The 15068-nt window shown below is 44.8% G+C and overlaps 1 protein-coding gene across 1 annotated transcript in view; it reads left to right on the forward strand.

Moving 5' to 3' along the window:
• Positions 1 to 4378: 4378 nt before the first annotated feature.
• LOC132395018 (receptor activity-modifying protein 3-like) overlaps positions 4379 to 15068 on the forward strand; it is a 77349-nt gene continuing 66659 nt past the window's right edge. Inside the window, exons 1-3 of the mRNA XM_059971345.1 lie at positions 4379 to 4747; positions 5414 to 5443; positions 6225 to 6402. Coding sequence (XP_059827328.1) covers positions 4696 to 4747; positions 5414 to 5443; positions 6225 to 6402 — 260 coding nt within the window. The 5' untranslated portion in view covers positions 4379 to 4695. The remainder of the gene's footprint in view (positions 4748 to 5413; positions 5444 to 6224; positions 6403 to 15068) is intronic.

Consider the following 15068-nt stretch of genomic DNA (forward strand, 5'->3'; position numbering starts at 1 on the left):
AAATGAGCTGCCAGCAGAAGTGGCAGATGTGGGCTCAATTTTGACATTTAAGTGAAGTTTGGATAGGTACATGGATGGTGGAGGTATGGAGAGTTATGATCTGGAACTAGATGGGGATAGGGAGAAAACCAGGCCAGCAAGGACTAGACGGGCTGAAGATTTTGTTTCTGTGTTGTAGCGTTCCATGACTCTGTGACCAGTAGATTCCTGTCCAGGTCACACATCATCATCACAGGATCTAAATCATGGAAGTCCTTCCAGCAGTACTGGGACAATATCTTCACCATAAAGAACAAACACAGTTTATTATCACCTTCCCAAGGGCAATAAGAGATGATCAATAAATGCTACTTTTGAAAGTGAATAGATCAACTGCTATACTGCAACGTGGACTATTGTGATAGTTATTGGAAATTATCACACAAATTAATTAGAGAGAAAAGTTACTAGCAGAGGTCTGTTCAGGAGATGAAATTGTTTAATTAACTAAACAGAAACAAGGGCTGAGGACACCACAGCATTAACTTATAGTCTAGTATTTTAATTTAGTTTGATAACAGATTTGGTTTCTAGAGTTGAAATAAAGAAAATCAGTAATCTGCAACAAAAATAAGAAGATATTGAGATATTACTCTATCAAAAGAAAATTCAAATGTCTCTGACTTTCTAGTTTGTGAACACATGGCAGTATTTTCTAATTTTTGTGCTATTTTTGATTCTATGTACTAAATGTATACACATATTCCTTTTTAAGCCCTTTCATTGTGATTATCTTGTTTAAAGACAGCTTGCTAATTACCGTGTCTAAAAATAGCCATCAGCAATCAACACACACGATAAACACATTAAAAACAGCAACATTAAAAGTAAAGTCACATATTCTCTTAGTAACCAAGTGGTACAGCTTATTATCTTGCATTTACAATAAAATCTAAATTCTGCTTGTTTGATATGCATTAACTTGCAAATGTTGGCTTCATAATGATAAGGGAATGAAAAGTCTTGTGCTATACATAGTAATATACCTAGAAATATTTAAAGTAATTCAGATCTCTTCATTGTTGGATCCCCATCACCCAGGACATTTACTGCTACCATTAGGGAGGAGGTACAGGAGCCTGAAGACACATATCCAACATTTCAGAAACAGATTCTTCCCCTCCACCATCAGCTTTCTGAATGGCCAATGTACACTAACAATATTTTCCCTTCATTTTGCCTCCTTTGCACTACTTAATTAAATTTCATGTTTAAAATATATTTCTTATTGTCATCTATAGTTTTTATGTATTGCAATACATTGCTGCTACAAAGCAACAAATTTCACTACATATGCCAGTGATATTAAACCTAATTCTGGTTCTGATTTTCTAAACAACCATGAATGAGTTATTGACAGTATTTGTGTTAACAAGCATTGACCAATCCTCTGACTTAATCTAGCTGAACATTATAAATACTTTGCTTTAAGTGACAAAGAGCAACATGTGAAAAGTAATTGTACATTGTATGAGGAAAATAGAATAATAATTCAAATGGAAAAACAAACAAAGGCAAGAGAAAAAAGATCATAAAGCTGTATGCTGGCATAAGCAATTATTACTGTCAGCGGCTACTAAAGTAACTTTGACCACCAGCTGCCACTAGGCTCTTGGGCAATTAGATTAAATTATACAAACACATCTTTTCTATGAAATCAAGAGAGTATCGCCAGCAAACTCATTTTATTTCTATGTGACTGAAAACTCTTTTAATGTTATTATTACATTTTTTGGTAGTTTTATTCTATCCTACTGAGAAAGCAACAATGAACTCAATGAAGGCTCTACTATTCAAATGTAAAACAGTAAAATACCTCCATGCTAAATTTCTTGGTATTCAGATTGTAGGTAAATTCTATGGTTCTTCTGTATACCAGAAATTTATTTATATTTATTTATATGTGTGTGTATGTACACACACACACAGATACAGATGTTGGGAATGGTGAGGGTGGCGCACTGTGTGAGAGATGTGGGCAAATGGCAGAGGTCGGGGTGGGGGTGGAGGCTTGGGTGCAGACACACCCAGGCCTTGAGTCACCAGGCAAGGTCACTTGATTCCAAACAATTGGTTTATTGATCATTTCAGAGTGTCTCTCTGGTGTTTCTCTTCCCCTTCCTCTTTTCCTACTCATGATTCCCCTCTCTCAGTCCCTTTCCACTCAGAATCAGATTTATCATCACTCACATATGTCATGAAATTTGTTTTTTGCTGTGACAGCAGTACAGTGTGATATATACAATTACTACAGTATGATGCAGAAGTTGTAGGCACCCTAGTTATGTGCCTAAGACTTATGTACAGTACTATATACAGAGAAGAATTTTTCTCTCCCCTTATGGTGTTGTGCATGTGTATTTTTCCCCCTGTCTCGGGTTCTCTCCCAGAGGCCTGGGAGTTTGAGGGTTCAGTGCAGTATCCTAGCTGTTCCCAGTAATCCACTCTTCTGGACCGAGATTGCAGATGTTGTCTGCGGGATGTGTTGGAACCACTCTCCCAGTCCAGGGTGTCACAGTGCCAAATGCTCCTATCATCAAGGGATTAGTCTGGCTTTAACCTTCCACTTCATTTCTATCTGCTCTTTCAAGCCTTGGTATTTCTCCAGCTTTTCATATTCTTTTTTTCCTGATGTTACTGTTATTTGGGACTGCCTCATCTATTACCAATGCTTTCTCCTGTTTCCTGTCTAGTATTACTAAGTCTGGTTGGTTGGGCAGTACCTGTTTATCAGTCTGTATTTGGAAGTCCCACAGGATCTTAGCCCTGCTCAGGTGTTTCCCATTTGGACTTGGGGGGTGTCTAATCCATACTCAGCATAGATGATCCCGCAACTAGGTAGTGCCATTCAATGTATGCTGTTGCTGCCTGCGTCTTGCATCCTGCTAATATGTTTGTGCATGTGTGTGTGTGTATATATATCTATATATACACACACACACACACACACACACACACACACAAGCACACAGTATATGCACTGTGTGCATATAACAAATAAAGATTTTCAAACAACTCACTGTATATATACATCTGATTCATTAACATATGATATTTTGAAGAATCATTTGCTCAGAGATGTTTGAATACTTTCTGAGTATGGACATGTGGACAGAAATCTATCATAAAAGTGATGGAGTTACAGGCAAACAAGCTGGAGGAGTTCAGCAGGTCAGGCAACATCTACAGAAAGGAATAAAGAGTCAACATTTTGGGTCAAGACCCTTCATCTGGACCTGGTAGCAACAATGGGGAGAGCGGTAGACTTCTAAATGATAGCACTGTGATATTTACCCAGGCATGAATTCAGAATTTCAGAGGAGGCATTGTTGTCAGGGAAAGCAGAGAACCCTCCCGCCCCCCCCCCCCCCCTACAATCCCATGCAATTTTAGATCATCCACTTCAAATTTTCTTAACAAATAAGAAAAATCTTGTTGGAGTGGAAGTTGTTTCATGACCTGGTGGAATCAATGGATCTAGTGTGGAGCAGTGGGGGAGAGTAAAGATATCCTGTTGGGGTTATGGAGAGATTTTGAATACAGCAAAGACCATGTGTGGGAGTGAGATGATCCTTGGGGTGGGGGCAAGGATGCAGTTGATGGGGAATGCAATGATCGAAAAACAACACCCACAAAATTCAGGGAGGAACTCAGCAGCTCAGGTAGCATCTATGGAGAGGAATAAACTGGACCTTATGAAGGGTCTCGGCCCATTGAGAGAGGTGGGGGGGGGGGAATAATAACTGCGTCACGTCGGGGGCAAGTTCATTTTGAAAAGATTGAGGGCGAGGTGTGGTTTGCAAGGAAGCTTGTAGTTTTTGCATTAAATTATTTTGCACTTGACCGTGAAGCACTGTTATTTATCTGGACTGTAAATACAACCAGGGTGTCCAAAGTGACCCGCGGCTGAAACTAAACTGTAAAGGCAACGGACCAGCAAATGTAACCGGACTTTAGATGCAAAGGGCTCCGGGATTAGAACGAAATAGTCCCAGGATTGTAACAAGACTCGAAAAGCAAAGAGTCCCGGTACTGTAACTGGATTGCAAATGAGAAAGGACTCGAGGTTGTAACGTGACTGAAATAAGCGCGATTTGAGAGACGACGTTTTACTAGCTCAGCCGATTACCTTCGTCATATGCGAACAACTAATGTGGAGATAATTTCTATTGTCCGAAATGCTGGGGAGCTGGGTGTCGACTGTGCCGATGGAAATAGCTGAAGCAGCATTGCGTGGAACTGGAGTGAGTTGCGAGCTCTCTGCCAGTGATGAACTGGGGTGCAGAGCGCAGACTAGACGGCTCATTTTATTTTGACAATGGCCATGTGATCTTGCGCCAGGCAGATCGATTGGAGAAGCGAGAATCGCGCGGGGGAGGGGGGTAGAAAGGAAACTCAGACATCGAGGGCAAAAGCAAGGCACCGCTGCTGTGTTATTTGATTTTTACATTGAAATAAAAACTCACAGAGCAGAGCCCGAGGATAGGGGAAGTCGCTGTATTCCCGCAGCGAGCGGAGACCCTGGTGTTGGAAGTTGGGACAAACTTGCCCGAGCGCAGGCAGCCCGCCTGGGACTGTGCGAGGTGGACCGAGCGAGAGTGAGTGTGCTGAAAGAAGACCAGACCTGCCCCTGTTCAATGCAGCCGGCTCATCGTGATGGACAGAGATGCCCTGCTTCTTGCGCAGCTCCTGGCTTTCGCCGTTTTGGGTAAGATGGATACTTTTTCGTCCCCCTTTCACCAACCCATCTCCCCATCCCCTTTTCAACATAGGAAGGAACACTATGCACCAACGCCGCGGTTGCCGGACGACTCAGGCATGAGTACCCACCACACTTACTCCTGTCGCCTCTCAGGCTCCCCCGATTCATGTGTTGTCCCACAGCAAGGCAATGTCGTATTGGAGGGAGACCCAGCATGCTTAATCCCATTCCATCTTTATATCTGCACTTTTGGTACATTTAGACCTTTCCCTACTCACTTCATTAAAAGAATTTCATTAATTGCTCTTCCAGTGCGCATACATTCTTTGAGAAAATATCATTAATTAACACTTCGACCACTTTTTAAAAAATAATAAAAATTTACCTTCATTCGTAATTTTGTGGCTTGGTTTCGTTGTCCAAAAGTGTGGACAGCCCTTGTCTCGGGTGGGTAGTGTAGAATTGTGGCGGAGACGGCTGGGAACGCGATTGGACCAGCATGGATAGACTGAACGACCGTCAAACACGTACGGTGCTCTCCAAACAAGGAACCCCACTAACACGTTAATCGTGGTCACATTAGCACGAAGTATAGAATCGTTCGTTTTTTTTTCTCTATAAAAAAAAGTGTGAACGTCTGATCGTCTAATTTTGTTATTCAATGTTTTGTAGGTAATAATTTGTTGACCCCTGGGCTTGCAGGTAAGCAACATTGACAATTTACAAAGTTTAATGCTCGCTTTCGCCTTTTTAGCTTTGCAAATGCTCGCTTTTGTCCTGTGTATTCATTAATGAATGTTATTTGTAATTTGCTGTTGCATACGGTATGTTCCAACTGCTTCCGTATATACATAACATCAGTTTGTAGCAGTTTGCAAAATGTTCACATGATTGACTCCTGCAACAGTAAAGTCCGGAACCAAAACTGTCAATCCAAAATTTTCCGTAACCACTATCTGGTTAATAACTACCTGTGCATTTGGGTGCATTAGCGTGTCAAAACGCCAGGTTGTTTGGCGTGCAAAGCTGAAGATTTCTGATAGGTATTTAATAATGTAAATTTCTTTGGCTCACTAAAATTAATTGTAATTAGTATTGGAGATGAGCACAATGTAAAGAAATGCTGAGTGCTTGAAAATTATTACTAAACCCCTCATTTGTTTTGAAGTCAACTGAATATCTCTACAGCACCAAATCTTCTTAATGCAACAAGTGTATAGTGAACCAAAGACTGAGCACCCAAACTTTCCTGCTGCAATATGGTAAATAACCATTATATAGGAATTCATAGGAAAAAAATCTAAAAAGAGGATAATTGGCTTGCATTGCAGGTAGGAATGCAATTGGTTACAAATGACAGGAAATTTAACATAATTTTAATTTGAAAACTAAGATCTTATCAAAACTAAATTCTTGGGGGGGATGAAGGTTGGATCAAAAGTTTTAATGCTTTATTGAAATACATTTTCTTCTTTGTTTTCAGCCAATGATCTTACAAACTTACATGATCAATTACAATCAAACCAATCAGATGAAAAAATTGTAAGGATCTGCAATGTGACAGCTATGCTCGAAAAAGTATACTTATGTGGATATCTGTTTGAAAACCAGCTCAATGAAATGAATTCCAGTGACTGGTGCAACTTCACACTCATTGCAGAGTAGGATCATTTTAAGTATCTTTCTGTTTTGCCATTTCAAGCTTGTAAGACCAAATGCACAAATTAAGAATAATTATTTCATGTATATTGTATTTGTGCTTTATAGATATTTTAGTCAGTTAAAAGCTGATAATCAATTTATGAATCTTTTGATAATAAATCATGCATCATTTCTTTTCTGGAAGAATTAAATTCTAGTGTAGAAATTAGTTATCAGCGCTTTGCCTACGTATTGAGAGATTTCAGCAGCCTGCATTATATTATTTATGAAAGGATTGATTGTCTCAATTTGCTTTGTGGGTGGTGCTGTTGGTTTATAATTAAGTGGTAGAAAGTCAAGAAATGATAACTGAAAGATCATAGAAAAGTGAAAGTGTTGAACTCAGAAATTATTAATGAAACATCATCCACAAAAAATGCAATTGTAAGCTTTTTCAGTAGAGCAGTTCTCAATGGATATGATTTAAATTGCCAAACAAGATGCTGGACTTTGTTGCTAATTGTTTTGAAACTTAGACTCTGGGAGTAATGCAGCATGGAAACAGGCCCAATTGTTCCAAGCTGACCATAGCATCTTCCCTACTATTCCCAGTTGTCTGCATTCAGCCCATAACCTACTGAGCTCCTTCCCTCCACATACCTATCTAAATGCCTCTTAAATAGTGCAGTTCTACCCTCCTTGACCACTACCCTCTGTGTAAAGATGTTATGCCTCAAACTCTCGTATACATCTCTCCCCTCTTGTATCTGTGTTCTCTTCAACTTTAGGGAAAAGACTATATCTGTCCACCTTATCCACACCCCTCATGATTTTATAAACTTCTGTGAGGTCATCTGTCATTCTAAGCTTGATGGAATGGAGATTCAGTGTGGGCGACCTCTCCCTAGAACTCAGGCTCCTAGCCCAGGCATCATCCTTGTAAATGTCTTCTGCACCATATGCCACTTGACAATTTATTTCCTATGACTGGGTGACCAAGACTGTACACAGTACTCACAAGAGTGGTTTCACTATTGTGTAACTGCAACAAAATGCCACTAATCCTAAACTCGATGCCCTGACTGAAAACGCATGCTAAAAACTTTCTTCACCACCCTGTCTACTTGTGCAGCCACTTTCAGCAAATTCTACACTTGTACTTCCAGGTCCTTCAGTGCCATAACACTTGTCAACGCCCTGTTATTCACTGTATAAATCCTATCCTGGTTCAAGTGTCTAACATGCATCACCTCACATTTATCGAAGTTGAAATCTATTTGTTATTCCTCTGTCCATCTCTCTAACTAATCAAGATCTCTTTAATTCATGGTAATCTACTTCACTATGAGCAGCACCCTCTAATTCAGTGCTACCGGTAGAGTTACTAATTATTAATGTACATTCACCCCCAAATCATTTACATGGGTAATGAATAACAGGTTCTAACACTGAAACTCTGTGATCCCCACTAGTTATAGGATTCCATTTGGAGAATCAACCTTGGCTTCCTATCATTCAGTAAATTCTGAATCCACCTTGGATTTCAGCCTGCAAGACACATTATAATTTGCAGTTAAAGGGAAGTAAGCCTAATTCTATCATATTTAGGTCTTTCATTAAAAATATGCATTCATAATGGCAAACAAGAGAAAATCTGCTGATGCTGGAAATCCAAGCAAAATGCTGGAGGAACTCAGCAGGCCAGGCAGCATCAATGGAAAAGAGTACGGTCAATGTTTCGGGCCAAGACCCTTTGGCAGGATTCCTGCTCTGCCTGAAATGTCGACTGTACTCTTTTTCATAAACGCTGCCTGGCGTGCTGAGTTCCTTCAGCATTTTGTGTGGGTTATTCATAATGGCATCTACTTTCCTTGCTTTTGTTGCCTTTCTATTGAGAGACTCTGTCCTATCTCATTATCATCTTGCCTTGATGGTGTACATCAGAGCAGAATTGGACATACAGAAAATACATAGCAGAGGGACAAATGTAAAGCATGACATAACGAGCTGATTTCTAAAATGTGGACTTATGTCTGTAAGCAGTATCAGAGGTTGTGTACATTTTGTAAATTTTAGGCTCTGTCATTTGGAATGAAAGTTTATCTCTTATTCAGAATGTGCCCAAGTCGATGAGGAAATATTGTTATGTGGCGACCCATTTCCTGGCACATCCGAACCGACTCACAATTAGATAGCCTACGGGGGTTTGCGAGCTCAGAGCTTTGGAGCCTCTGCGCCATGGGGGGCAGGTTGAGGAAGGCTTAAAAGTGAGGCTGAAGATTTCGAATAAAGTTTTTTCCTTCGACTGCAGTTACCGACTCCGTGTCGTAATTTTAATGCTACGTGTAGCACACCGCTACAATTGGTGACCCCGACAGTCCAAACGATTTTTGGACCAGAAATGACCGACGCCGCCTCTGTTCATGCGGTTTCATTGAAACTGCCGGGTTTCTGGACACAGCGCCCGGACCTATGGTTCCAGCAAGCCAAAGCCCAATTCCACGTTCGCCAGATCACCTCAGAAGACACCCGCTACTACTATGTGGTGAGCTCCCTCGACCAGGACACAGCGGCCCAGGTCGCGGAGTTCGTACAGTCGCCTCGGCAGACGGCAAGTACACGGAATTCAAAGCCCTGCTCCTCAGGACTTTCGGACTCTCACGGCGCGAGCGGGCTGCCCGTTTACTGCACCTGGATGGCTTGGGCGACAGACCTCCATCGGCTTTAATGAATGAGATGTTGTCTCTGGCCGATGGACACACATGCCTCATGTTTGAGCAGGCATTCCTGGAGCAGCTGCCCGAGGACATACGCCTGCTGCTATCCGACGCGGGTTTCAGTGACCCCCGGAAGGTGGCAGCCCGGGCGGACTTGCTGTGGAACGCCAAAAAGGTGAGCGGGGCGTCCATCGCACAGATCTCCCAGCCACGCTCCCGGCAGCAAACCAGTCCAGGCCCGGCCACAGAGCCCGCCAACCCCTGGCCCAATGAACACTGGTGCTTCTACCACCAGCGATGGGGCGCAGAAGCCCGCCGTTGTCGCCCGCCCTGCAAGTTCCTGGGAAACGCCAGGGCCAGCCGCCGCTGATGGCTACGGCGGCTGGCCATCGGGATAGCCTCCTGTATGTGTGGGATAGAAGGTCGGGACGCCGGTTTTTGGTCGATACTGGGGCTGAGATCAGCGTTTTACCTCCGATGAGTTACGACACCCGCAGCAGGGCACCGGGTCCCCCCCTGAGGGCCGTGAATGGCAGCACAGTAAGGACCTATGGCACCCGTCAGGTGCAGCTACAGTTCGGCTCCAGCCAGTTCACGTGGGACTTCACACTGGCCGCCGTAGCCCAACCGCTTCTGGGTGCGGATTTTTTGCGGGCTCACAGCCTACTGGTCGACCTGCCCAGGAAGAGACTGGTCCATGCCGAGACCTTTCAGACGTTCTCCCTGGGTGCAGCCCAGTTGCCAGCCCCTCACCTCGGCTCCATCACGCTGTCCGACAACGACTTCACCAGGGTCCTGGCGGATTTCCCATCGGTTCTGGCACCGCAGTTCACAGCGGCCATGCCCAGGCACGGCGTACAGCACCACATCCCGACCCAGGGACCACCCCTCCATGCCCGCGCTCGGCGGCTTCCCCCGGACAAGCTCCGACTGGCGAAGGAGGAGTTCCAGAGGATGGAGGAATTGGGGATCATCTGGCGGTCCGACAGCCCATGGGCCTCCCCCCTGCACATGGTGCCCAAAGCGACGGGGGGCTGGAGACCGTACGGCTGAACGAGGCTACCACACCGGACCGCTACCCTGTGCCGCACATTCAGGACTTTGCAGCAAACCTGCACGGCGCACGGATCTTCTCCAAGGTAGACCTCGTCCGAGGGTACCATCAAATCCCGATGCATTCTGACGACGTCCCCAAAACGGCTCTCATCACCCCGTTTGGCCTTTTCGAGTTCCTCCGCATGCCGTTCGGCCTGAAGAATGCCGCACAGACGTTCCAGCGGTTAATGGACGCGGTGGGACGGGACCTGGACTTCGAGTTCATCTATTTGGATGACATCCTCATAGCCAGCAGCAGTCATCAGGAGCATCTGTCCCACCTTCGTCAACTCTGTGCCCGACTGAGTGAGTACGGTCTTACAATCAACCCCGCCAAATGCCAGTTCGGACTCGATACCATTGACTTTCTGGGCCACAGGATTACTAAAGACGGGGCAACCCCTCTGCCCCCTAAGGTAGATGCGGTCCGCCTCTTTCCCCGACCCACCACAATCAAAGGCCTTCAGGAATTCGTAGGTATGGTCAATTTCTACCGCCGCTTCCTCCCTTCAGCTGCCCGGATCATGCGCCCCCTGTTCGCCCTGATGTCGGGTCCAAGCAAGGACATTACCTGGGACGAGGAGTCCGCCGCCACTTTCGTTCAAACGAAGGAAGCTTTGGCGAACGCCGCAATGCTAGTACATCCCAGAATGGACGCCCCTACCGCCCTCACAGTGGACGCATCAAACATGGCAGTCGGTGGGGTGCTGGAGCAACTCATCGCAGGTCGCTGGCAACCCCTGGCGTTTTTCAGCAAACACCTGCGACCACCCGAGCTCAAATACAGTGCTTTCGACCGGGAACTGTTGGCGCTCTACCTGGCAATCCGGCATTTCAGGTACTTCCTAGAAGGTCGGCCCTTCACCGCGTTCACGGACCACAAACCGCTTACCTTTGCGTTTAAGAAAGCGTCCGACCCCGGTCGTCCCGCCAGCAACGTCACCTGTCCTACATCTCTGAATACACGACGGATGTCCGGCACGTCTCGGGTAAGGACAATGTCGTGGCGGATGCGCTCTCTCGCCCTACCGTTCATGCCCTTTCCCAAGGGGTAGACTTTGAGGCACTGGCAGAGGCGCAGCAGGCGGATGAGGAGATTCCGAGTTACAGAACCGCAGTCTCCGGTTTGCAGCTCCAGGACCTCCCCGTGGGCCCGGGTGAGAGGACCCTACTCTGTGACGTCGCCACTGGCCAGCCCCGTCCCGTCGTCCCGACAGCCTGGCAGCGACGCGTTTTCGACTCCATTCATAACTTGGTGCATCCCTCCATCCGGACAACTGTCCGGATGGTTTCCAGCAGGTTCGTTTGGCACGGACTCCGCAAACAGGTCAGTGAATGGGCCAAAACGTGCATGCACTGCCAGACGGCCAAGGTGCAGCGGCACACCAAAGCCCCACCGCAGCAGTTCCATCTCGCCCACCGGCGTTTCGACCACATTCATGTGGATATTGTGGGCCCTCTGCCAGTGTTGCGCGGAGCGCGGCACCTCTTGACTATTGTGGACCGGTTCACAAGATGGCCAGAGGCGGTCCCGCTCACCGACACCACCTCCGAATCTTGCGCCCGAGCCCTGATCGCCACCTGGATATCTCACTTTGGTGTACCAGCCCACATTACCTCCGACAGAGGTGCCCAGTTCACCTCCAGCCTGTGGTCAGCTATGGCCAGCCTTTTGGGGACTCAGCTGCACCACACCACTGCCTACCACCCACAGTCGAACGGGCTAGTGGAGTGTTTCCACCGTCACCTGAAGTCGGCCCTCATGGCCCGCCTGCGAGGAGCCAACTGGGCGGACGAGCTTCCCTGGGTCCTACTCGGCATCCGCACAGCGCCCAAGGACGACCTGCACGCCTCGTCGGCCGAGTTGGTATACGGTACGCCCCTGGTCATCCCCGGGGAGTTCCTACCAGCCCCAAGGGGGCAAGAGGAAGATCCCGCAGCAGTCCTGGGCAGACTACGCGAGAAGCTTGGTAACCTGGCCCCCATACCCACTTCACAGCACGGGCGGCACCCGACCTGCGTACCCAAAGACCTACAGAACTGTAAGTTTGTGTTTGTATGAAGGGGCGGGCATCGGCCACCGCTGCAGCGGCCATACGAGGGGCCGTTTATGGTGCTCTGGAACAACGGGTCCACGTTCGTGCTGGACGTTGGGGGGGAAAGAGGAGGTTTTCACGGTGGACCGCCTCAAACCGGCCCATGTGGACCTGGCGCAACCGGCCGAGTTTCCGGCACCTCGGCGCAGAGGCCGACCTCCCAAGCAGGTTCTGGCCCAGACTGTGGACATTGGGGGGTGTATCGCCGGTTCTGGGGGGGGGGGGGGGGGGTTATGTGGCGACCCATTTCCTGGCACATCCGAACCGACTCACAATTAGATAGCCTAAGGGGGTTTGCGAGCACAGAGCTTTGGAGCCTCTGCGCCATGGGGGGCAGGTTGAGGGAGGCTTAAAAGTGAGGCTGAAGATTTCGAATAAAGTTTTTTCCTTCGATTGCAGTTACCGACTCCGTGTCGTAATTTTAGCGCTGCGTGTAGCACACCGCTACAGTAATTTATATTTTACATTTAGTTTACTTTATATTGAATTTCTTAAACTATTGTAGTGACCACAGGACTAAACTATTTCAATGAGATTTTGCAAGGTGTTACATACATTTAGGTAATTGTTTTCCCTTTTCTGAACATATGGTATGTTCTTAGCAGGTTGGGATCAACAAATGTGAGAGAAGTTTGGGATGGTTGTTGGTTGGTGCAGATTTGATGGGTGGAATTTCCTGAAAAAGATGCTGTGTTCTGAGCTCTATTGTGGGAAAAATACACTTGGGAAAGGTTCAAAGATGAGCTAAAACCCTCGCTACAAAGTGCAACATCACCAACACCGGGACTATCTGCCCCTTCACTACTCAAGCTGGAAAACGAACATTCAAGATGGTATTGAGAGCCAAAGATTCTCACAGGGTACAAATGCTACCTCAGTGCCTGAAGGAGTACACCACTTCATGAACTACCCACCTGCTCTCCCCATCAGCCATCTGCTGTACCATCCGGGTAATAGTCTGTGTGTTCTACGTTAGCATCATTAGACACTTTAGAGCCCACAAGGTGGAAAGATACCATCGTTCTTAATCCCAAGGGATTATCTAAAATAAAGTGCATGCCAGCACTTCATGTAGTAGTGTCTCACATTCCAAACATTTTCTGTGGATAAATTTGTTCTTAAATGCCATTAGTAGTTTATAGAATGACTTTTGGGAACTTTTTGGTTAACACGCTTGGACATAAATGATTGGACATAATTTACTGAAAGCAATTATATAAAATTGTATAAAGCAAGGATCAGTACATGAGTGACTCGTATCTTTCGCTGTTTAAGGTTTGTCCATTAGTGACTTCAAAGAGAATGATTGAAAATCATTGAGCAATATCAAAGTTCTAATAAATGTTGTGATCTACTTTGGTCTGTTATAGCTCCTATTATTACTCCATTCGTGATACTGTATTCATGAGGAAAATAATAAACCTTAATATATTTTATGATTGTATTAGTAACATATAAATAAATTAATGGATTGTCATGAACATAAGTCATGCTAGGCGGATTGCATTGATTAAAGTCTCTTGTTGGGGAATATTGCAGACAATACAAAAATACGTATTACTTGATTTTGTTTCCTTTGGTTAACATTTCAGGAGAAATGCTTCCATCTTTAACAATTTTATATCTGCACTGCCACTTATATATATATACAGACAGCCAATTCTGACACATTTTCAATGAATATTTTTCTCTTTACACCAAAGTTTTGTTTACTTTGTACCCACTGTTGTGTTGCAATTCATTGCGCTTTTTATGAGAGCATCTAAATACAGATACAGAAATTAGTGAAGTGGTTAGAATGCTTTTGGAGGTGATACATGCAGTATACAGATTGTTTCTCAATCAGGGTTCCACGAGAGATCGTGATAAAAAAATAAACATTGTGTTTTGAACTTTGTGCAATGCGTGATGTTAGTGCTCGCAGTGGTGGGCAGTGGCCCGTTAGCAATCTCGTTAGAGGTCTTTCAGCCTAGTATGGCAGTGGAAAGTAGGACTGTGTTTATTTGGTTGTGTCCGTTCTCAGTTTTTGATGCGAGATAAGGGAGGCCGTTGTTAATTGGTGAGTGCTGTATTGCACGGTAGACTGATGAGCGTATATTTCCAACTTGCGCTGTGACGTCAGCCTCTCTCGCCTGAATTAACTAGCAGGTTTCACCAGCTAGGTCTATATTTGAGCCTGGTCATGTCACTTAGTAAGAAAATGTGTTTTCAAAGTCTTGTATAAAATTCAGTCTTAGGCTATATTTTTATTCATATTGCTTTTGCTTATCATTTTTTCATAACTCTACTGTTCAACATTGTCAATGGAAAAAATTCATGTTGTAAATAGCATGAATGAAGATCAATTTACAACCTTTATTTAAATTAAATAAACCGAGCCTACCTTTAGAAAAATTAAATCCCATTTTGGCTTAGGCCAGTTATTTAACAAATTTATTATGTTTGCCTTATGAGTTTTAAAATTTATGAAAGGGAAAGAAAGAAATTAATTTCAAGAAAGGTAAGAAAAGCTTAACTACCTGTTGGCAAAACTGATTGGCTGAAAGTTCATTCTGTATTAAAAAGAGCATTGACAATTTTTTTGGATTATTATATCTACAACTTACTGATTTTGCTAATGTACTATGAGCTGAAGATATAATAATTTTTACGCAGTGGTTCCCTGAGACTTGAAAATTATTTTAAGGGCAAAAAGGTTGAGCAAAACTGGGTTAGAATATTGATTTGGGTTGATGAAGAAGGAAGTTTCTTGGGTTACAGAAAATTTTAGAAATCAGT

Source organism: Hypanus sabinus, chromosome 6 (assembly GCF_030144855.1).
Source record: "Hypanus sabinus isolate sHypSab1 chromosome 6, sHypSab1.hap1, whole genome shotgun sequence".
Taxonomy (NCBI): Eukaryota; Metazoa; Chordata; class Chondrichthyes; order Myliobatiformes; family Dasyatidae; genus Hypanus; species Hypanus sabinus.